This window comes from Schistocerca piceifrons, chromosome 3 (genome assembly GCF_021461385.2).
Source record: "Schistocerca piceifrons isolate TAMUIC-IGC-003096 chromosome 3, iqSchPice1.1, whole genome shotgun sequence".
NCBI lineage: Eukaryota > Metazoa > Arthropoda > Insecta > Orthoptera > Acrididae > Schistocerca > Schistocerca piceifrons.
Genome location: NC_060140.1, coordinates 396022347 through 396045573, shown reverse-complemented (window position 1 = coordinate 396045573; position 23227 = coordinate 396022347). Strand labels below are relative to the sequence as shown.

Genomic DNA, 23227 nt, shown 5'->3' with positions numbered 1-23227 from the left:
ATAAAATAAATCTATCAATTCAAAATTGTCACAAAGGGATAGAATGACGGATGATAGCTTCGTCTATGAAATGGTTTAGAAGTCAATCTAGTGTGTAGTATTATGCGTGATAGTTAGAAGTAAATAAGTCTTATTGTGGTAAATACGTTGGCCACTTTTCTCGACTAATAGGTTGCTCACTTCTCCCTGTCAAAATCCATGTCGGCGTTAGTGGTTCGCAAGTGCAACTATCACCCGAAAGAAACAACAACTAACTACATTTGTAAGTCAAAAGGCGTTGTTTAAAGATTGATATTGTTAAAGAAAATATTACAACTATACGTTAGATACAAAATTAATGGCTTACTTAGCATCAGAAGACTGAAAATCAGAACAGTTAACGGAAGAAGCCTTCTTTTTCAGACTCACTGACAACACTGATAGTGTATATTAGAATTAGTCTGACCAATTCTATGCAGACACTAGCACCGTTCAGACCAAAAATATGCAGTGACCTCTTTTTCCAGTCTTGTCACATTACCCCACTTTCCTCTGTTCTGTAATTAATGTAGATATGAAGAGAGGGTATACGTCGTTTACTGAGGACTTTTTAATAATTTATTTGAGTGAAACATAATTATAATATGTTAACTGATTCCGGAAATATTTGAGATGAACAGCTCAACTGAAGCACCCTGTTTGTATCACGACTTGACACAAAACTTGACACTTTAAGTATATCGCAAAGCAATAAACATTACAAGCTTTAGCATCCACTGTACTGACTGGCTACGCAACGTAGCATTTTTGTGCTCTCAGGCAACATAGGTGGCTCTAGAGGGCTATTGGCAAGGTAAGGTCCGATAAGTCACTAAATGGAAACAGTGAAAAACCGATGAAGCGCGGCACGGAGGTGGTTGGGCAGTGTCTATAGTATGCCTGTCGATCTTCTTACGTCGCTCTTTTCAGGTCTGAGAACGCAGTGAGCACATAAAGATGCACGATAATTTTCAGCCGCACATTGCAGGGGCAATGCGGACGCCCCTGCAGCGTTTCCGATGGAATGTGTTTGATTACCCACTATGCAGCCCGAAGTTGGCTGTCTCTGATGTTCATCTCTGCACACATGAACTGACAGCTATCAAGACAACATTCTGCCACAGAAGACGAACTGCAGACCAACGTAGAGAAGTGGTAGAAAGAGCACGCGGCTGCCTTCTATGACGAGGGTATTGGGAAGTTGCTACTGCGCTACAACAAACGTCTAAGTCGGAGCGGTGACTATGTAGAGAAGCAGCTGGAAGTTGTAACTGTGTCAAATAAAACATTTTTTATTTGCACTGTGGTTTGCATTTTACAACCAATCAGAACTTGCTTTCCGACAGCCCTCGTAATTGGTCAAAATGACTGCTGCTGTGACTCTAATTATGTCCAATCAATGCCAAAGCTCCGTGTCCTATCCCTGATGGGACAATCCGTCCTCCCTACCTCCTCTGCCAATGGATGCAGTATGGAGGATCATGGAGTCAGCACACCGCTGTCCCTACAGTGTCGGCTTTCTTGACCTTGGAGCCGCCACTAATCGGTCGAGTAGTGCTTCAATTGCCATCATGAGGGTGAGTGCACATGTGCCAGTCCTAGCAAGAAAAAATCGCTGGCAGTACCGGAAATCGAACCAGAGTGCTCCACTTAGCGCTTAGCAGCCAGAGACGCTCACCTCTGAGCTACTGGTGTGGACAGTTCTAGGTATATAAGAAGTGACCAAAAAGCTGTGATCATAGCAACATCTAGATACTTTCTGCAGCGCAATCTTGTTTGGAAAGAAATCAAAGGCATAAAACTTCCAAGGTTTACGAAAAAATCATTATTTAAAAGATAACCTTTTTAATGTTAGACGTTTCTAAAACGGACTAAAGAGTATAAAATGCCTCATACTGATTCCTAACCCCACACAGATAGACCTGAAAATCTGCACTTGTGAATTTTTAGTTACTATCACAAAACATGAAAATTTAACACGAGAAACGTGGGGCGCTGTCAATAGATAACTAACTGATGCATGAGTGGCCCACGTAAGTCACTAACAGTTTAATTTCACTGTAAATGAGAGGAACTCATGTGTGATTTGTTCTCAACGATCGCTACTGTCTACACTCCTTACTATTATCTATTGAACTGCATTTTTTTTTAATTTTACTAGTATTGTTATAGCAATTAAAAATTCACAGGCATACATTTTCATGATTATTGATATGAGGTTGGGGATCAGTATGCGAGTAGGAGAAATTATTTTATACCTTTCAGCCCGTTAGAGAAAGTGTTTTATTAAAATTTTTTATTGAAATAACTACGTTCTGCTTTTTAGTTTTCTGTGAGTGAAATTTTTCAATCGATTTCAAACATTTTGACGAGATTAGAACAGATGCATATGGTAAGTTTCTGGTTTATTTCAGCTTCTCTTCACCTGAGTCAACCAATACAGTGTGATTCACATGCTGCTACGGCTAGGTTTTATGCAACCTGCAACACTTTCAAATACTATGCACAAGATTTTCATATTCTCTCGCTTGCTATGTGTGTATCATCAGAACTACAAAAAAAAAAAAAAATGAACCGGGTGTTTAATGTAGCTAAACTTTGTACCAGGATGCTTCTCTGCTAGAGGCCATAGTTTTCGAATTATGGAAGAAAACATACAAAGGTGACCTTTAATGCATCTATCTTGAATAACTCGAAAACCGTGACCTCTATCAATAACTTATCCCAGTACAAAATTTAAGTATGTTAAATTTTCTACATTTTTACAGCATAATAGTTCGCACGCAGTGGGCGAGAGCGGCAGGTGAATCCTATTCCTTCCTCCTGTGTCATCTCTCAAAAAGGTGATGAATCCAAATATTAGACAGAATTATACAGAGGCATACCAGCAAACGTTATTGCCACGAAACATTCGTGATTGGAACAGGAAAAGGAGGCAACGGCATTGGTACACACACGGCACAAGAAACTGAGTTTACCGCATTTTATGCAAATTGAAGGTGGAGGGGAGGAGAAAGAAAAGGAAACCGAAGGTATTCAGCACGTCAGCTGCGTTGGGACTTTCGGCACAGTCAGTTGGAGTGAGTGAAATTGTGTGCCGGATCGGAATTCGAAAATTGCTTCAAATGGGTCTGAGCACTATGGGACTTAACATCTGAGGTCATCAGTCCCCTAGAACTTAGAACTACTTAAACCTAACTAACCTAAGGACATCACACACATCCATGCCCGAGGCAGGATTCGAACCTGCGACCGTAGCGGTCGGTCGGTTCCAGACAAGCGCCTAGAACCGCTCGGCCACACCGGTCGGCTCGGGATTCGAGCCTGGGGCTCCTGCTTACTAGGTAGTTGCCCTAACCACAGCGCCAGCCGGACATAGTGCTTATCGCAGTTACATGCGCCATCTCGCTACCGCCTCTGCTGACCCACATTCCCCCTAGCGCCATATATCCGCAGTCCCCAGCCACATACCTCTTGCTCGATAGTTTGAGATTCCCACAAGAGGTCGAACGTGATCGTGCATTTGCACTGAAGGTTGTGGTTTCAGAGCCCATCGAGTTGACTCAGTGATATGAATGCGTGGTGTCCGCTCTTTCGGATATGACCTAAAGTACAGACGCCAAGCATTCATGTAATACTACATTGTCATCCCATTCTGAGCTACGTTCTCTAGCTCATCGGGAAGTTAGTTACACTACTGGTCATTAAAATTGCTACACCACGAACATGACGCGCTACAGACGCGAAATGTAACCGACAGGAAGAAGATGCTGTGATATGCAAATGATTAGCTTTTCAGAGGATTCACACAAGGTTGGCGCCAGTGGCGACACCTACAACGTGTTTACATGAGAAAAGTTTCCAAACGATTTCTCATACACAAACAGCAGTTGACCAGTGTTGCCTGGTGAAACGTTGTTGAGATGCCTCCTGTAAGGAGGAGAAATGCGTACCATCATGTTTCCGACTTCGATAAAGGTCGGATTGTAGCCTATCGCGATTGCGGTTTATCGTGTCGCGACATTGCTGCTCGCGTTGGCCGAGATCCAATGACTGTTAGCAGAGTATGGAATCGGTGGGTTCAGGAGCGTAATATGAAAGGCCGTGCTGGATCCCAACGGCCTCGTATCACTATCAGTCGAGATGACAGGCATCTTATCCGCATGGCTGTAACGGATCGTGCAGCCACGTCTCGATCCCTGAGTCAACAGATGGGGACGTTTGCAAGACAACAACCATCTGCACGAACAGTTCGAAGACGTTTGCAGCAGCATCGACTATCAGCTCGGAGACCATGGCTGCGGTTACCCTTGACGCTGCATCACAGACTGGAGCTCCTGCGATGGTGTACTCGACGACTAACCTGGGTGCACGAATGGCAAAACGTCATTTTTTCGGATGAATCCAGGTTCTGTTCACAGCATCATGATGGTCGCATCCGTGTTTGGCGACATCGCGGTGAACGCACATTGGAAGTGTGTATTCGTCACCGCCATACTGGCGTATCACCCGGCGTGATGGTATGGGGTGCCATTGGTTACACGTCTCGGTCACCTCTTGTTCACATTGACGGCACTTTGTACAGTGGATGTTACATTTCAGATGTGTTACGACCCGTGGCTCTAGCCTTCATTCTATCCCAGCGAAACCCTACATTTCAGCAGGATAACGCACGACCGCATGTTGCAGGTCCTGTACGGACCTTCCTGGATACACAAAATGTTCGACTGCTGCCCTGGCCAGCACATTCTCCAGATCTTTCACCAATTGAAAACGTCTGGTCAATGGCGGCCGAGCAACTGGATAGTCACAATACGCCAGTCACTACTCTTGATGAACTGCGGTATCGTGTTGAAGCTGCATGGGCAGCTGTATCTGCACACGCCGTCCAAGCTCTGTTTGACTAAATGCCCAGGCGTATCAAGGCCGTTATTACGGCCAGAGGAGGTTGTTCTGGGTACTGATTTTTCAGGATATATGCACCCAAATTGCGTGAAAATGTAATCGCATGTCAGTGCTAGTATAATATATTTGTCCAGTGAATACCCGTTTATCATCTGCATTTCTTCTTGGTGTTGCAATTTCAATGGCCATTAGTGTAAAAATCAATTGCAAAATTTGCACCGAGAAAACAGAGAAGAGAGCGATCTGATAAAAACGTGTTAAAATATAGACGTTATGGACAGGCGAAATTTCAAAACATTTGACCGCTTCCTGCGGTACTAGCGTTAAAATGACATTTCAGATGAGAGACGCACCTCGTAGCACTCGAGGCCGAGCTCCTTGGCGACGCGGTCGACGGCGGCGGCGGTGGGCATGCTCCTGGCGAAGCCTGGCGTGGTGCGGCTGTAGAAGTAGGGGATGCAGCAGAGGTGCGCGGCCAGCACGGCCAGCGAGTCGGCGGGCGGCACGAAGAGCCCGCCGCGGCCCACGAGCAGGCAGCGGTCGCCGTCGCCGTCTAGCGCGGCGCCCAGGTCGCAGGCTCCGGCCCGCGCGCGCTGCAGCAGCTGGCTGGCGCGCGTCATGTTCGGGTCCGCCGGGTGGTTACCGAAGTCCTCCACCGGCTTCCCGTTCATCACCGTCTGCAGCGGCCCCGCAACAAACGACAGCCTCGAGCACTAGCGCTGAATAACGTCAATGTCGTATATAGTCTTCACGGGTTTGCCGCCGGATCACGTTGTGCAAATTCCACAATATTTCCTCGGAGCAACTGTCCGACATCTTCAGGTGGTTCAACCTTGCTGGTGGCTAGATACGACTCATGGTATCCGCTTTTTTTTTTTTTCCTTTATTGAATTTCGACTCCCCCCGAAGGGGGCGGGCTGGCAGCAGCTTAGTATGCCGCTCTTCAGCCTACAGACTTTGTTAAAAAGATGAAGAGAATAAATAATAAAAAACAGGCGATAAAATCGGAGGCTTAAAGAGTAACATGGCGAAAAAAAAATCGTGGAAATTAAAACATAGAACAGACGGATGATGATGCTAATAAAATACATACGAAGCAGACAGGTAAAACAACAGACAGACAATTAAAAAACACGGCGACAGTCTGGTTTCTGTTCGCAAAAGACATAAAATTCACAACACGAGAAAGACGAACAACACTGAACAGTCACAGGAACACTGCACTAAAAAGTTGGCAAATGTGACATACCACAGTCGAGAGCAGGTGGGAGGAAACTGGACAGATGATGGGAAAATAAAAAAGAGGGGAAGGACAGGAAAAGCGCAGGGAGGGGGAGGCAGGAAAGGAGCTGATGGAGGATGAGGACCCATAAGAGGGGTGGGGGGGTGCTGGGCAGACGCGGCAGGGAGTGGGGAAGGCAGAGGAGGGGAATACAAAAGGACTTGGGGGGGGGAGAGAAGGGAGGTAGGGAGTGGTTTGGTAGGGAGTAAACAGGATGGAACGAGTTGAAGAGGGAGCCCAGGGAAAGGACGGAGGAAAGGAGGGGGGTGGGTATCAGAGTTGATAGGAGGGATAGATGGAGGGAGAGAGGGCATCATCCGGGAGGGGGAGTTGATGGAAGCCACCTTGGGAAAGGAGATGAAGGGTGTAGAGATGGAGGGTAAGGGGAACACAACAGTGAAGGCGTGGCAGAGGGCGGGGACGGGAGAGGGGAGGAGCAACCAGGGGTTGAGGGGGATCAAGGCGGCGGGAGGAGTAGAGTATGCGGATATGTTCGAGGAACAGGAGCAGATGGGGGAAAGAAATGAGGTCATAGAGGATCGGTATCCACACGTCGACGCCCCGTTTATAGAACACGCACGCGAAGATTGCGCAGGCCCGAAAATCGCGCATGCGCAATGATTTGCCATATTTAAACTCCCTCTGCCGAAAAACGCAGAGCAGCTCTCGCGGGGCGTCGACGTGCGGATACCGTCAATCGTACGAAGCCATCAGCAAGGTTGAATCACCTAAAGGTGTTGGACAGTTGTTCCGATGAAATACTGTGGAATTTGCACAACTTGATCCGGCGGCAAACCCGTGAAGACTACTTACAACACGTCCGCCGGGAAAGCTTGAAGAGTCACAACGTCGATATTGCTAAGCGACTGGCAGAGGGTACGGTAACCCGGTCCCAGTTAAAGGTTGCACGTCTAACGGCTTCGAGGACCAAAGGCAATTTTATTTTCAAATATTATATAATCATCATGAAAACAACTTAAAAATTTGAAATGCTGTCATAATTTGCTCATTAAGAGATATACTATTCTGTTACAGGTTTAGCACAGTAAGGCAACTACGACGGCGTTCAATAAGTAATGCAACATATTATTTCTTGGGCAACTTCGATTGGAAAATGCGGAATTTGTTGTAGAACATAGTGGAATATTCCTGGGCCTCACAATCCCGTACGTGATCTACGGTAAAAAGCGGACAAAATGAATAGAAATGCGCGAAATCTCCGATTCGGCGATCTATACACTGGTCTTAATATCTCAGATGCGGGGATACCATGCTCTTGTGTAGTTTGCAAAACTGTTTCGATAATTTAGTTTGTTCCGCAGTTATGGAGTAATGTTGTCAGTTTAAACTTAAATTTCATTCAATTCGGCGTTTCTGGTGTTATCACGTAGTGTACGAATCGACCCAACAGCCAGATTACCATATTGTTTTTCTGACCGAGTTATCGCTTTTGGTCTGGTATCACACGCAACCTTTTGTATCTTATGCGATTCTTGATTCCTGACATACTGCAGTGAAGCACGCAGTAGTGATGCAAATTTATCCTGACTCCATTCCCAGATTCCGTGTGCGTGATGGCATGTGAACCGGTGTATAAGTGTATCTGCTTCATTACACTTTTCACAGTTCCGTGAATCCGCAGGATGAATAGAGTATAGCTTTGTGCGCACTGAAATTATTTCAATGACGACTTTATTCCATTCTGTCCTAAAGCCAGACGTAAGCTGTTTGTTATGAATGTTCTTCCATAGCTAAAACAAGTGACATGAGGTTATTTAGCGTCCACTCTGTTAGGACCTGAACGTTTCTTAGTATCGTGGTACCATTTCATTGCATTGCTCATTTTGTCTTCCTGGGTTACGTAGCCGTCCTGAGGAAGCCAAGCTTTGAATGTTTTTGCCAATACTAACAGGCACTACTTAGCTCTGTGCTTGAACAGCTTGAAGAAGTATGCTTGCGTGACTGGTAGGGCCGAATTTTGATCTTCTGAGGTCTCTGTGTACTAGTAATGCTTTGCATTATATATTTATCCGATCCCATCTTCTTCAAAGAGTAATGTTAGTATGGATTACATTATCTTGAAAATGTTTCCACGGTATACGAAATTGCTAATAGAAAGAATTTGGGTATTGGCGCTGTTACTGGCAAAATGGACGCTATGTAATACACTTTTGATAAGATGTACTCGTTCCCTAGTTTTACTTTCGAATTATATCGAGACTTCACTGGGAATGTAGATGTACGCTGGCGACATTGAGCGCCAGTTGGTAGTCTGCATCCTTTGTAGATCTTACATCATGTTCCTCCAGCAGTAAACCTTTCGCAGAGTTCATTATCTTGGATGATACAGTTGACCATGGGTCCTGTCGCTGCACAATATATGTTCAGTAAATGTTATGCATGTGGTATTGGGTCTTGTGCCGACGCAAACATTCTCAGATCATCTGCAAATCGGCATGCTATTTTCTATGGTGCTAAGATCAACCGTTGGACCGAGTTGTTAAGTTTACTTAGGAGAGGTTCGATCGCAACCGCGTTTAGGGCCATCAAAAGCAGGCTACCCTGAGGACTGATCGTTTTGTATCGAATGATCCAGTTAGTTGTCCACTGATCATGACTTTGGAATGGGTTCCTTGCAAAATGACTGACAAGTTGGGAGATTTGTTACAGGTACCAAATTTCCTATAGCTTTTAGTAGAAAACTCTGGAGGTCCGGTTGAAAGCTTTCGAAAAATTGATAGATATTACAGAGCTCCTTGATGAATATTACGTCACGGTAGTCATTGAAGATGCCTGTTGTATTACGTCCATGGTCAGCGTACGTTTGGTTATCTACTATCACGGTTTTCATTACGTTCCGTAATCTTGCGATTACTACTCGAGCTATTACCTTGCAGTCGGCGTTAACCAAGGTTATCGGCCTAAGGGAGCCGATGTTTGTTGGCGGGTAATTCGTGGGTACCAATACGATGAGCCCCTCGTGGAAGCTTGCAGGGAGGTGTTGGACATTCCATGCGTCACTGAATACGTTAATTAACTCTTCTTTCAATACATCCCAACAAGTGCGGTAAAATCCGGTTGGCATGCCGTCTATTCCTGGTGACTTTCATGCTTCACAATAGAGATTCATGTATTTCCTGTTCTGCAAATTTTGCTGAGGGAACTGTTGTCTGCTTCTGTCAGCACAATGTCGATATGATCCACGGAAACAGATTCGAGGTTCTCGTCTACGTCTACTGCCGCATGCAGCATAGCACTCCGCCTTTCATAAGAGCCTGCTGTTGTATTGTCTCGTTTCCTACCTTGAATTTCTCGATTAATTTGACTTTTGTCCCATATGCAGTTATGCTTCTTATACTTTGGAACAATTGACGGGGAGACATGACAGAAAATTTCTTTGTACTTTTTTCCCTCTCACTTTTGTTGTAACCACACTGTCTAAGCAACCTCAGTAGTTTGGGTTTCTCACGCTGCATTCAGCTATTTAATCTGTTGGGGTATTTCCTTGTGTTAGTGACGCAGACGTTCCATGTTTCCAGAGCCATAATTCTTAATTCCACGTGTCTCAGTCAGGTAGTATTTAATTTCCAGTATTCTTCTCCATTTGCCTCTATAAATTGATTCTGGTAATATAAGCACAATGATCGGAGAAATTTATAAGCCAGATTTCTGAAGAAGAAAGAAGAAGATTTCTGACGTACTGACGTTACATGCTATCCGGTCATTCTGCTTTGTTGCCTCCCACGTGTCAACCATATTTAAATTTCTAACCATGTAGTCAAATTCCACGCATCTGTTGCAGTTTGGCTTTTGGTCTTTTTTCTTAACAACAGAGTTAAAACCACCACAAAATATTGCTCTGCTTCATGTTGCTGATAAAACAGATGTAATTACCTGTTTGCAAAACTCGGCCGTCACCTCTTCACAACTGCTTCCAGACGGAATACGCACGTTTACAAAGATTGTAAACTGTGGTGACAATAGTGATGGGATATAGTGATCTCCATATATAAAGACAGCGGTAGTATCGCGTACACAAGCTATAGAAGACAATGCATTGGCGGAGCTGTCATTTGTATTCAGGTGATTCATGTGAAAAGGTTTCCGACGTGATTATGGCCGCACGACCGGAATTAACAGTCTTTGCACGCGGCATGATAGTTGGTGCTAGACGCCCTGGACGTTCCATTTCGGAAATCGTTAGAGACTTCAATATTCCGAGATCAACAGTGTGCTGGGAATACCAAATTCCATGTATTATCTCTCACCACAGACAACGCAGTGGCCGACGGCCTTCACTTGACGATCGAGAGCAGCGTCATTTGCGAAAAGTCGTCACTGCTAACAGACAAGCAACACTGCGTGAAATCAATGTGGGACGTACGACGAAAGTATCCGTTAGGACAGTTCGGCGGTATTTGGAGTAAATGGGTTACTGCAACAGACGACCGACGCGAGTGCCTTTGCTAACAGCACGACATCGCCTGCAGCCCCTCTCCTGGGCTCATGACCATATCAGTTGGACCCTATATGACTGGAAAATCGTGGTCTGGTCAGATGAGTCCCGATTTCATTTCGTAAGAGCTGATGATAGGGTTCGAGTGTGATGCCACCCCCCCCCCCTCCCCACGAAGCCAAAGACCCATCATGCCAACAATGGATTCTGCAAGCTGGTAGTGGCACCATAACGATATGAACAGTATTTACATGGAGTGGACTGGATCCTCTGGTCCAACTGAACCGATCATTGACTGGAAATGATTATGATCGGCTACTTCATGGACTTAATGTTCCCAAATAACGTCGGGATTTTTACGGATGACAGTGTGCCATGTCACCGTCCCACAGTTGTTCGCGATTGGTTTGAAGAACATTCTGGACAATTCGAACGAACGATTTTGCCACCCAGATCGCCATATGTGAGTCTCGTCGAATATTTATGGGACATAACTGACAGCTCAGTACAGGCACAAAATCCTGCACCGGTAACACTTTCGCATTTATGGTTGACTACTGAGTCTGCATGGCTCATTATTTCTGCAGGGAACTTCCAACGACTTGTTGAGTCCAACCCAAGTCGAGCTGCTGCACAAAGCCCTGCGAAAGGAGGTCCGAGACAGTATTAAGTGGTATCTCTTGACCTTTATCACCACAGTCTATATTGTATTTGTGCTGATATTCCTCTATCACTTGACAGCCTCATGGTATCCAGCAATTGATTTCCGTCTTTTGTTAATATCCCCGTTCTTGCACTTTCAGAACTGTCGGGAATTACGTTGTGCCTTGCAATTTCATCTGGATTGTTGGTTTCTACTTCCTGCAATAATGCTATATCGACTTCAGCCGCGTGTGAGAACCGTTGGATACAGGTCACTTTGAACTCGGGTGAAACTCTGTTGATATTTAAATTAAAAATTTTACAATTTTGATAGTTCATAAATGTGGCGTCGATAGTTACGATGCCACAACGTAGGTGCACACTCTCGTTAGTTGGCACTACGAGAGAAGACTAACTACGCCGACGACAGCGCCCTCTGGCCGATGCTGTGGAGCTCAGAGAGTGCCGTCTTGATTTCGGCCCATTTCATCAAGAGCAGACGGCCTGGAAATATCGCTTCTACTACCGAGTGGGCTAGCTTGCTATTGAGACTTTGTATTAGGTGCGTTCAGTTAAAGTTTGGACAGCAACGAGTAATTGTTAGTTTTGAGATTTTACAGAACAGTCATCCTAGCTTCACAGGATTAAACATGGACTATGGCTTCACATCTACGTGCTCATCCTAGCCAAAGTTATGTATGCATTTCATATTTGCTTGTGTTTTTGACTCTATTAAAAGTGTTCAAGTTATATGCAGTACCGAAGAGCTTCACCTCTCCTGCTCCTACTCGTTTCCTTCACTTTCGGCCTATATTACAGAAGCAGTTCACTGGAGCAGACCCATGCGCCGCCTATCCAGGTGGAATAGAAAAATAAATGTCTTTTGTTGCTGTATATTACTTTTTCTCAGTTCCAGTGTCTCATTTGTTGTTCCTGATTTTGTAATTGATGTAATTTTGACTGAGATTAAGATTCGCCTCTCTTTCCCTATATTCCCGCTTTGTTCTACTTGACTCCATAATCCGCAGTTCCTGTACTTTCTTGCCTCTCTTACTGTTGTCCGTACGCAATTATTGTTCGGCATAGGAGATCGCTTCTGGGTCAGATATTGCTATATCTTCAATCTCGCTTTCCGCTGGTTACTAACGGAAGGCGTTGTGGACTCTTTGTCTGCATCTTCTCGCCCCCCCATCGTTATTACTTGCAGAAATTTTCCTCCTAAGCTTTTAGGTCGAAACTTGACTCAGCTTTTCTCTACCAGAGGACTCAGTGGCTTCCATCTGTGACTATTCTATTGTTTCTGATGGCGAATCCGAAGATGCTTTCACTGATGTATCATCGATTTAATTTCAAGACCTGGCTCTGGAGCGCCGCCCATCGCATCTCCCATAACGTTTTCTGTGTGACTGTTACAGTTGAAGTTATTCGTAATAGTAACCCTGAGGTGCTAAAAATTGAAAACCTGCAGATTTGTGTGATCTATGGTGTAAACGTTATTTAACGGATTCGTTTTAGCTCTCATGAAGATGACCTCACACTTTTTATTGCTTGGAACGAATTTTCTTTTTTCACACCATAGAGACATCTTGTCTAAACCATTTTGCAATTGGGTTTGGTCTTCTGATGACTTTACTAGACTGTAAACAAAAGCATCACCCTCACACAATCAGAGGACCGCTCAGACTGCATCCTAAATAGTTTATATAGATTAGGAACAACAAAGAGCACATAAAACTTCCTTGGGGAACTCACGATGTCACATGATGATTTTCCGTCAATTACTACTAAATGCCACCTTTCTGACAGGAAATCACGAACCAGTCGCACAACTGAGAAAATGCTCCATAAGCGCGCAATTGTCACTTGAGAGGAACGGTGTCAAAAGCCTTTCGTGAATCTATAAATGTGCATCAATTTCAGATCCCCTGTCGATATTACTAATTACTTCGTGTGAATGAAGAGCTAGTTGTGTTTCACAAGCACGATATTTTCTGCATCAGTGTGTCAATATTCTAGAACACAATTTGTATTTCAAAATCCTACTGCTAAACGTCGTCGGTGATATGGGTCCTTAATTCTGCGGATTACTGCGATTTCCTTTCTTGTGTGACCTGTGCAACTTTCCTGTCAGTGCAACTCGCGAAGCCCTCTGTGAGAAGAAAAGATTGGAAACCGAGAAAACAAAGTAAATTATGTTCTCCTCATTTTAGAGAAGTGGATACAGACCAAACATCAGTTTCCTCAGTCCGTATTAGGGGAAGTGCTGCGCCATTCATTTTTTTTTTTTTTGCGTATCACATAGAAAAGGTACGTAACATATTGAATATTAATTTTTAATTCAGCTCCTTTAAAACTGCGATATAAAATATTTATATCAAGGTAACAGGCATTATTTCTGGTGCTGAATAACGTACTGAAGAACTGATATTTGATTATATACTACGCATTTATTTTTGGAAGATTTCAGAAAATTCTATGATTCTCTGATATGAGTTTCACATACATATGCATTTGTAGAAATTTTTATTTGCAGGCCATGTTCTAGTGAAAAGAAAGTCAAAAAACACAAGTGAGTTTAAATTGTGTCAGATTAGCTCTTCGACAGTGCAGTCATTTCCTTGGTCTTTTTGTCCACCTGGCTAAATGCAGCTTCTTCCCTAAGCAGTTCTCTCCCTCCACCTATGTGTTAGTGATATGTGACATCTTACCGTGAAGTAATGGGATGTAAATGCATATAAAAATGTTGTGAGTATGATTTGAAAGTTGAAAATGTAATGAATAAGGATCAGTACCAGTAAGCTAACAAGCATTGCTTTCGGAGGAGCTTCAGTAGCAAATACAGTAAAAGAGTATTTAAAGGGATTACGAAGGCATACTTTTCAGATCACATAGTTCTCTTCTTAGTTATCTGAACAGTATAATGAAAAAAAATTACATTTACTATGGCAAATGCGTCGTATTAGTTGATCTAATACACATTTAAGACTAAAAAAAGTTTTCAAATGCTGTCCTGACACTACATTATTAACGTAAGCATTGTAATATTTACTATTTAAAACAACCGTCGCGTGTACACGACAGAAACTACGAACAAAAAGCAGTCGTAGTCTACTTGTAAACAATAGTCTGCTAAAGTTTTGGGACATCTAACAGGATGGCACCGGCTTGAAAACAACGTACAGCGTAAGTCTGCAGCGCCCTCTCCCCTTATTTTTACCTCCATGAGCAAACTCAAAGCAAACCATACCTGTTACACATAAATACACTGATAAAATAAATCGCAGCACTAAGAAGAAGATGTGCGACATAAGCGAAAGTTGCTAGACGTATTTCTACACCTGAAATATGATGTCTACTCAAATTTCGCGCCAGTCGCAGAAGAGTGGCGCTAGTAGCGCCTCTATGAGGAAGCAAACCAAGTTTGCATAAAAACATGTTGTAATGGTCATGAGCGTTAATTACCTTTGAGGTTGAGCGTGGTGAGTGGATGTTAGTCAAGATTACCTTTAAGGCGACAAAACCGCCATTATCAACACCTCAATGCGTTTGAACGAGTTCGTGTAACAGCGCTAAGAGAAGCTACATGTTCCTTTTGCAATACTGCAGGAATACTTGGCAGGAATGTAGCCATTGTACATGTTTACTGACAGCGATGGTCACGAGACTGTACGGTTGCTAGAAGGTTGGGCTCCGGACGACCACGTGGCACTACCGAGAGGTCAGACTGTTGTGTTCAGTGTATGGTTCTGGCGCACCGTACTGCATCTGCAGCATCAATGTGAGCAGCAGTTGGCATCACAGTGACTCAACGAACTGTTACAAATCGGTTACTACAAGGACAGCTCCGAGCGAGACGTCCTGCAGCGTGCTTTCCATTGACCTCGAACCACCGCTGTTTGAGACTTCAGTGGTGTCAAGCGAGAGCTCATTGGTGCGCAGGGTGGAGGTCTATTGTGTTTTCTGGTGAAAGTTGATTCTGCCTCGGTGTCAGTGATGGCCGTGTGTTGGTTAGAAGGAGGCCAATGGACGGCCTGCGACCAACTTGTGTGCGTGCTAGACGCTCTGGACATACACTTGATGTTATGATCTGGGTTGCAACTTCGTATGACAGCAGAACTCTCGTGGTCATCCCACACACCCTGACCGCAAATTTGTACGCCAGTCTGGTTATTCGACATGTTATGCTGCCGTTCATGAAGAGCACTTACCTTGGTTGTAACTCAACATGCTCTACAGAGTGTCACCATGTTGCCTTGACCTGCTGGATCACAAGATCTGTTGCCAATAGAGCTCATATGAGACATCATCGGACGACACCTTCATCGTCGTCCACAACCAGCATTAACCGTCCCTGTATTGAACGACTTATTGAAACAGGTGTGGAACTCCATCCCACAAACTGACATCATACAACTGTACAACACAATGCACGCACATTTGCACGCTTTCAGTCAACTTTCTGGTAATTACACCGGTTATTAATGTACCAGCATTTCAGATTTTCAATTGTTTATCTCGCGCTTACACTAACCTGTGACCTTGCAATGTAAATCATTTAAATATCTTACCTAGACAAATGTATACCCGAAAGTTCGTTCCACTACATTAATTATTTTTGGGTGTTGTGATATTTTTCCGTCACTGTAATCGAAAAGTATTTATGATCTTACAGTGTAAGTAAACAAATTATATAGCTACTGTATATGTACTGCTAATAGCTTGATTATATCCAGGTGCAGCTTGAAAATGAGCCATGCTCAAACTCGATAGCAGTAAATAAAAAGATGATTAAAAAGTAGCTGTGGTGGACTATCATTACAAGAGTACGCATTTCATACAATCTGTCGTGGCAGCAGATTGACATACGCAAGAGAGATTCAGGATTTCTTAATTTGGTTTCAACTATTAACTGATCACTGAGTGGTTGTTCGCGTCAGGAAAGTCAGTTATACTAATTTACAAGAAATTACGGAAGGTACAACTTACCTCAGGTGGCGCGCCCATTTCATCGCAGAATATTCTGCGCGCGTACGGTCCACTAGATCCGTGCATGCAATCCACGAGCAGGCGGAAAGGCTCTCCTCCAAGACCTTCCGTTAGCAGCCGGCTCAGATGCGGAAAATCAAATATGTCCTTTACCAGCTGCACGTAGTCATCCACCGAGTCGATCACCTGCACTAGGAATTCTCGCCCCTCGACGTTGAACCAGTGGGTCGCAATGTCCGAGAGATCGACAGTCAGGTTGCTCAGGGTCTTGTAGCTCTCGATGTGCCGCGAGGTGATGTGAACAGTTTTCGTGAAGGGAAGCGGCGCCGGACCGCCGTTGGAGCCGTTGAACTTGATGCCGAAGTCGCCAAGCAGGCCGGCAGGATTGTGACTGGCCGTGAGTACGAAGCCGCCCAGCGCGCCGTATTTGCGGATCACCGCAGAGATCGCCGGCGTCGTCATCAGCGCGTTGTGCGCCGCGATCACCTTGTACACTCCATTCGCCGCACACTGCCTGATCACCTTCTGGGCCACCTCTTCGCAGAGGTACCTACCGTCACCTCCCACGACTATAGTACTCCCAACCACAGTGTCGCCGAGGACCTTCAGGATGCATTCTATATAGTTCTCGGCGTAGTTTTTCTGGCGATATATCAGCGTCGGTCTTCGGAGTCCACTGGTGCCCGGGTTCTGGTCAAGGTACGGCGTCGTATCCACCGACACGATATGCCGCACAGTCCTGTAAAACGATTTTACCTAAGTATAGGTCCGCCCCGGTAGCTGAGTGGTCAGCGAGGCAGACTGTCAATCCTAAGGGCCCGGGTTCGATTCCCGGCTCGGTCGGAAATTTTCTCCGCTCAGGGACTGGGTGTTGTGTTGTCCTGATCATCATCATTTCATACCCATCGACGCGCAGGTCGCCGAAGTGGCGTCAAATCGAAAGACCTGCACCAGGCGAACGGTCTACCCGACGGGAGGCCCTAGCCACACGACATTTCCATTTACCTAAGTATAGCGCAGACATGATGATACTAGAATGAGATTTTCACTCTGCAGCGGAGTGTGCGCTGATATGAAACTTCCTGGCAGATTAAAACTGTGTGCCGGACCGAGACTCGAACTCGGGACCTTTGCCTTTTGCGGGCAAGTGCTCTACCAACTGAGCTACCCAAGCACGACTCACGCCCCGTCCTCACAGCTTTACTTCTGCCAGTATCTCGTCTCCTACCTTCCAAACTTTACACAAGCTCTCCTGCGAACCTTGCAGAACTAGCACTCCTGAAAAAAAAAAAAAAATGATATTGCGGAGACATGGCTTAGCAACAGCCTAGGGGATGTTTCCAGAGTGAGATTTTCACTCTGAAGTGGAGTGTGCGCTGATATGAAACTTCCTGGCAGATTAAAACTGTGTGCTAGTTCTGCAAGGTTCGCAGGAGAGCTTCTGTAAAGTTTGGAAGACAGGAGACGAGATACTGGCAGAATTAAAGCTGTGAGGACGGGGCGTGCGTTGTGCTTGGGTAGCTCAGTTGGTAGAGCACTTGCCCGCAAAAGGCAAAGGTCCCGAGTTCGAGTCTCGGTCCGGCACACAGTTTTAATCTGCCAGGAAGTTTCATCATGATACTGGGATTGGGCAAAATGTAGAAACACCGCTACAGATGCTTGCTCGAACATAAATGTGGATGCTAGCCAAGCCAGCAGGTTGCGCTGTTGTATTTGACCACGAACGGCACCTGTGGAAAGTTCTCTATACCTTGCAAGAGTTAGTCGTGGTCAGTACAGTGTTCTGTGTAATTTTGAATGCATTATGTCGGAGCTAAGTGAATTCGAACGTGGGCCAATTGTTGGTATTCGTATGGTGAGTTCTTCTGTAACCAAGGCAGCCGAAGTGTTTGGTGTTTCAAGAGGCATCGGATCGAAGCTTTATAGCGCATACAAGTAAAGCAGGAAAGCATAATCCCTAAGTCACAACGCGGATGAAAGAGTGTGTTGAGTGATCGTGACAGACGGCCATCGAAGAGTGTTGTAACAAAACGTAAGAGGACGACAGTTGCAAAAGTCACTGTTGAACTGAATGTCGCACTCTATAACCCTGTCAGCAACAAAACAACACGAAGAGAGCACTATAAACAGGGAACTGCAGGACTAGCTCTAATTTTAAAACTACTCATGAATTATGGAAATGCCCGTAACATAAAAACGAGGTGCTGAACTTGGACTATGGAGGAATGAAAGAAAATCATTTCGTCGGATGAGTCTTGTTGTACACTGTTTCCAACTTCTGGTCGAGTTCATGTACCAAGAGTGAAACATGGTGGGGATTCGGTGATGATATGAGCAACCGTATCGTGATATTCAAAAATGTTCAAATATGTGTGAAATCTTATGGGACTTAACTGCTAAGGTCATCAGTCCCTAAGCTTACACACTACTTAACCTAAATCATCCTAAGGACAAACAGCCGCACAGTACATGTCTGCAGCGCCTTAGACCGCTCGGCTAATCCCGCGCAGCTTCGTGGTATTCCACGGGCCCCATGGCTACTACACAGAGTCGCATTACTGTCAAGGATTACGTTACCATTTTGACTGATGAGTTCCGTCTCGTGGCACAATGTTTGTCCCGCAATTGTGACGCTGGGTTCCTAGAGGGCAGGGCCCTGTTCATACAGCTCGCATTTTTCAGTATCAGCCTCCCCTGACCACCACAGTCACCAGATCTCATTGTTACTAAGATTTTGTGGTCTGCTTTTGGAGAGAAGAGTGCATGACCGCTATCCACCTCCATCATCGTTACCTGAATTTTACTGCTATTAGACGTTTCCACTGAATTCCAGTCGCATGTGGAGAAAACGAGTCTCTACATTTACCCACTTCTTCATGCGATCTGCATGCTCATTTTTGGATTTAGTAATGTTAGTAGTACAGGGTGGCCGGATACACCTCCTGGCCCACCCTCTCACCCCCATCCCCCTCCCCGAAAGGAATTCGTGTATTTAAACTGCCTGTGCCTACTGTTATTCCATGCGAAAGTGTGCAGACGTTTTGTAAATGTTTACGAATCGTGTAACTGAGGCGGAACGTGGGTATCAGCCCCGTAATCACCTAATCGGATGTGGGAAACAGTCCATAAACCACGTGCAGGCTGACCGGCACACCAGTCCTCGACGTTAATCCGTGGGGCGGGTTAGTTCTGGGTCCGGCGTAGATGTAGACATACGTTAAATTTGTATCCCGCTCTGCAGTTAACCTATACAGATCGGCTGAAGTTCGGGATACAACTCATATACCGTATGTCAACTGAGGTATCTCATAGTAACTTTACTTCTGTCCCATTTTTTTTCTATTTTGCACTAGTACCCCATTCCTCAGTTGAGCTATATAGATCAATTGAAGAATAGGATACTAGGACTCAAAGAAGTGATGAACAGGGTGTTTATATTTATTTCTTTATTTATTTTCGTTCACCCATCTATGGGCTACGTTTACACAACTTCCCTCACTTTCTAAAGTTCTCTTCCTTCCTCTTTGGCCAGTACTCCTTCATCCGTTGGCTCACTCGTACACGTTCTTCTGCCGAGAATACTCTGTTCTTCCTCATTTCCTCCTCGAAGAAATCCTTCACCTCCATAACATTTTTCCTAGAGATCTGCCTGTTCACGATTTCCTCTGCTGTGATCACGGATTTCTCTAGATCCCAGTGCACTTTTTTCACCCATGGAACTTGTGTCTTCCTGTTCTCCTGGTAGAGAATAATCTTGTTGGCGAGCCTCTCTGCTTCGATTCTTTTAATATGTCCATAGAAAGACAGCCTTCTTTTCTTGATCGTGGTGGTGATATTTTCAAATCGTTGATAAAGTTCTTGATCTGATCTTAGGCGGAACGTAAATTCATTAGCTATTTTTCTGGACCCAAGAATCTTTCAAAGGAATTTCCTTTATTTCTTTTCCAAGTCTGAAAGTGCCGTCCTGGCTATTGTCTCCGATGCATATAAACATTCAGGTTTGACGACTGTGCTGTAGTATTGGAATTTGACCTGGTATGAGAGTTATTTAGATCTGTATGTGTTCTGACACAATCTGAATGCTATTGCCATTTTTCATGCCCGTTCTTCAATTACCGTCTTTTCATTATTGTTTGGAATCAAAATCTCTCCTAGGTACTTGGCCTTCTGAACTCTTTTGATGTCGCCACACTTGGTCCTCATTGTCCAGGCTGGATCAGTGGCATTTATGTTCATATATTGTGTCTTCTCAAAAGATATTTGCAATACTGCTTTCACTGCTGTTTCTTTGAGGACTTCAATCTGTTTAGTTGCAATTTGAAGATGCTCTGCAAAAAACGCCATATCATTTGCAAACGCGAGGCATTCAAATGTAAGCCCAGACTGTTTGTGGCCTAACCTGATTGCATTTGGAAAGTTGAACTAACTCATTTCTTTTCGCCATTCCCTGATAAATTTTTCTAAAACACAGTTGAACAAGATAGGAGAGAGACTGTCTCCTTGTTTCAAACTTGTTTTGATTTCAAAGGGCTCTGACAGTTCTCCTAAAAATTTAATTTGTGATCGGGTGTTTGTTAGTGTTTGCTGAATAAGCCTCGTTGATTACAATTAAAGTTAAACTTTGAAAACGCTATGGAAATAACGCCACTGGTCAGAATGACGTCAAATTGCAACAGAATATTATCGGAATGTGAAAATTGATCAACTGATGGGGCTTTATGTGTCACAATACGTTAATGAAAACACCTCTCATGCGCACGACCCACTGAAGTTGGTATAAACACGGCGGGTACACGGCTTTTCCTCTTTTCGCGTCTGCGAAGTTCGGCATGACTGTCTCAACGCAGGACCGCGCTCTGCTGGTAAAGCTGTATTACAAGAATTATGAGTGTGCACACGTCGCTCTGCAGAATTTCCAGACACTGAAGGGTTTGAAAAAAAGGGATGGTCCGATGACTGCTGCGGGTCTGGAGAAAATGATTCAACAAATCCGAGAAGACGGGTTCTTTTGGTGTGCAACCTGGTAGAGGGAGAAAACGAAATAATACAATGTCAGTGGAAGCAGTGGCCACAGCAACGCAGGAGGAGACGATTGGTGGTGTGCAAACGTGTAGTGCGTGGAGAATTGCCCGAACATTAGACATACCCGTGAGCACGGTGAGTAAAATCATATGAAACATCCTTCTTTGCCATCCATTCAAAATTACCAATGTGCACGAGTTGCTTCCTGTTGACCTGCCAGCAAAAGAGACCTTTGATTTAGAAGTTCTTGCTCGCATGGTAATGGACAGTTATTGGCCGTGGAAGATTTTGTGGACACAGGATGCCCATTTCCATCTGACAGGATACGTCAATACACAGAATTGTCGAATATGGGCAACGGAAAATCCACACGCAAATCAACCCGTATCACTTCATCCTTATAAGGTCACTGTGTGGTGCGGGTTTACTGCATCATTTGTCATAGGGCCATATTTTTTGGAAGAGACAGGTGCTTCCAGTCCTGTTACCTGTACCGTCACTGGTAAGCGCTACGAGTGTCTTTTGCGCAACCACGTCATTCCAGCTCACCAACAGCGTGGATGTGTGGATGGGATCCTTTTTATGCAAGATGGCGCACCTCCGCACGTTGCAAATCCAATTAAGGAGCTGCTGAAGCGCCATTTCGGAAATGCTAGAATTATCAGCAGCCATTACCCTGCAGCCTGGCCGTCCTGATCAGAAGATCTTAATCCGTGTGACTTCTGGCTGTGGGGCTATCTGAAAGATGTTGTGTTCAGTGTTCCGACTGCAAACTTAGCTACATTGAAGGCACGCATTGCACAACATATTCTGAACATGACCCCGAAGACACTTCTATCAGTTGTGGAACATGCTGTTTCTCGATTTCTACTTGTTGCAGAAAACGGTGGACAGCATATTGAATATGTTTTGTCACACGGAAATTAATAACCCCATTTGATTTTGATTGAGGATTTTTATGCTGTTTTTGGCCTCAGGACAATTAAAAACCGATGTGATTGATGCTTTCTATGCGGTTTTTGGCCTCAGCACAATTAAAAACCGATGTGATTGATGCCTTTTATGCGGTTTTTGGCATCAGGACAATTAAATACCGATGTGATTTTTTATGCGGTTTGTGGCCTCGGGACAGTTAAAAACCGATTTTCCCCATCTGATGTGATGTGACCTTGCCATGGTGGATGGACTTACGTAACTAACAGTATCACACCTGTACACCCATGCACACTGAATAGTACAGTTTGTTTAACATCAACCGTACACCTTAGGTATCGATGCATGTTTCATTTGTCATTTGTAGTCGACCACTACTAAATTATGATGCTTAAAGAGCCATCTATTGCTACTTTTTGTAACTATTTATTTTTCTTCTGCAATACGTTTTCCCCTTCTTCGATAATATTCCGTTGCAATTTGAGGTCATTCTGACCAGTGGTGTTATTTCTACAGCGGTTTAAAAGTTTAACTTTAATTATAATCACCCTGTACTTAACATTATCTTCGAAATATATATGTCTATCATCTGCCTTCTATGTCCTGCGTTCCTTTGTACATTCGTCTTTGTTGTTAGATCTGTGCAATACATCTTCTGTGGTAACTTCTGACGTCACTAATCAAAGCCGACTGTTTGTATCCCATTCTTCAGTAATCCCGCCGTGGAAGGCTTTGTGTGATTCCATACGCGACCGAATTTCTTTTTCTTGTTCACATGGTCCCTAACGGGCATACATGGTGCAGGCAACAGAACTGTACCACAGTCACGGATGGGCGAATTTCAGACAGCTGTGTGACAAAGTAGGCACCAATTAAGAAATCATTCATGTTACGCTTCCAACAAAACGTGTTCAGTTACAATGAAATAAAATAAAAAACATTAACAATCTGAAAGATCAAACAGCCGAATGCAAAAGAAATAG

The 23227-nt window shown here is 44.4% G+C and overlaps 1 protein-coding gene and 2 non-coding genes across 3 annotated transcripts in view; 1 reads left to right on the top strand and 2 right to left on the bottom strand.

The window, feature by feature from the left end:
* LOC124788690 (phosphoglucomutase-1-like) overlaps positions 1 to 19916 on the bottom strand; it is a 90420-nt gene extending 70504 nt beyond the window's left edge. Inside the window, exons 1-4 of the mRNA XM_047255970.1 lie at positions 19789 to 19916; positions 16290 to 17028; positions 8449 to 8574; positions 5277 to 5600 (exon numbers count right to left, since the gene is read on the bottom strand). Of these exons, the coding sequence (XP_047111926.1) occupies positions 5277 to 5600; positions 8449 to 8574; positions 16290 to 17028; positions 19789 to 19916 (1317 nt within the window). The remainder of the gene's footprint in view (positions 1 to 5276; positions 5601 to 8448; positions 8575 to 16289; positions 17029 to 19788) is intronic.
* On the bottom strand, positions 17390 to 17464 carry Trnal-caa. Its single transcript has one exon. It is a non-coding gene; the product is annotated as a tRNA-Leu (tRNA).
* On the top strand, positions 17800 to 17874 carry Trnal-caa. The gene has a single exon. It is a non-coding gene; the product is annotated as a tRNA-Leu (tRNA).
* Positions 19917 to 23227: the final 3311 nt, after the last annotated feature.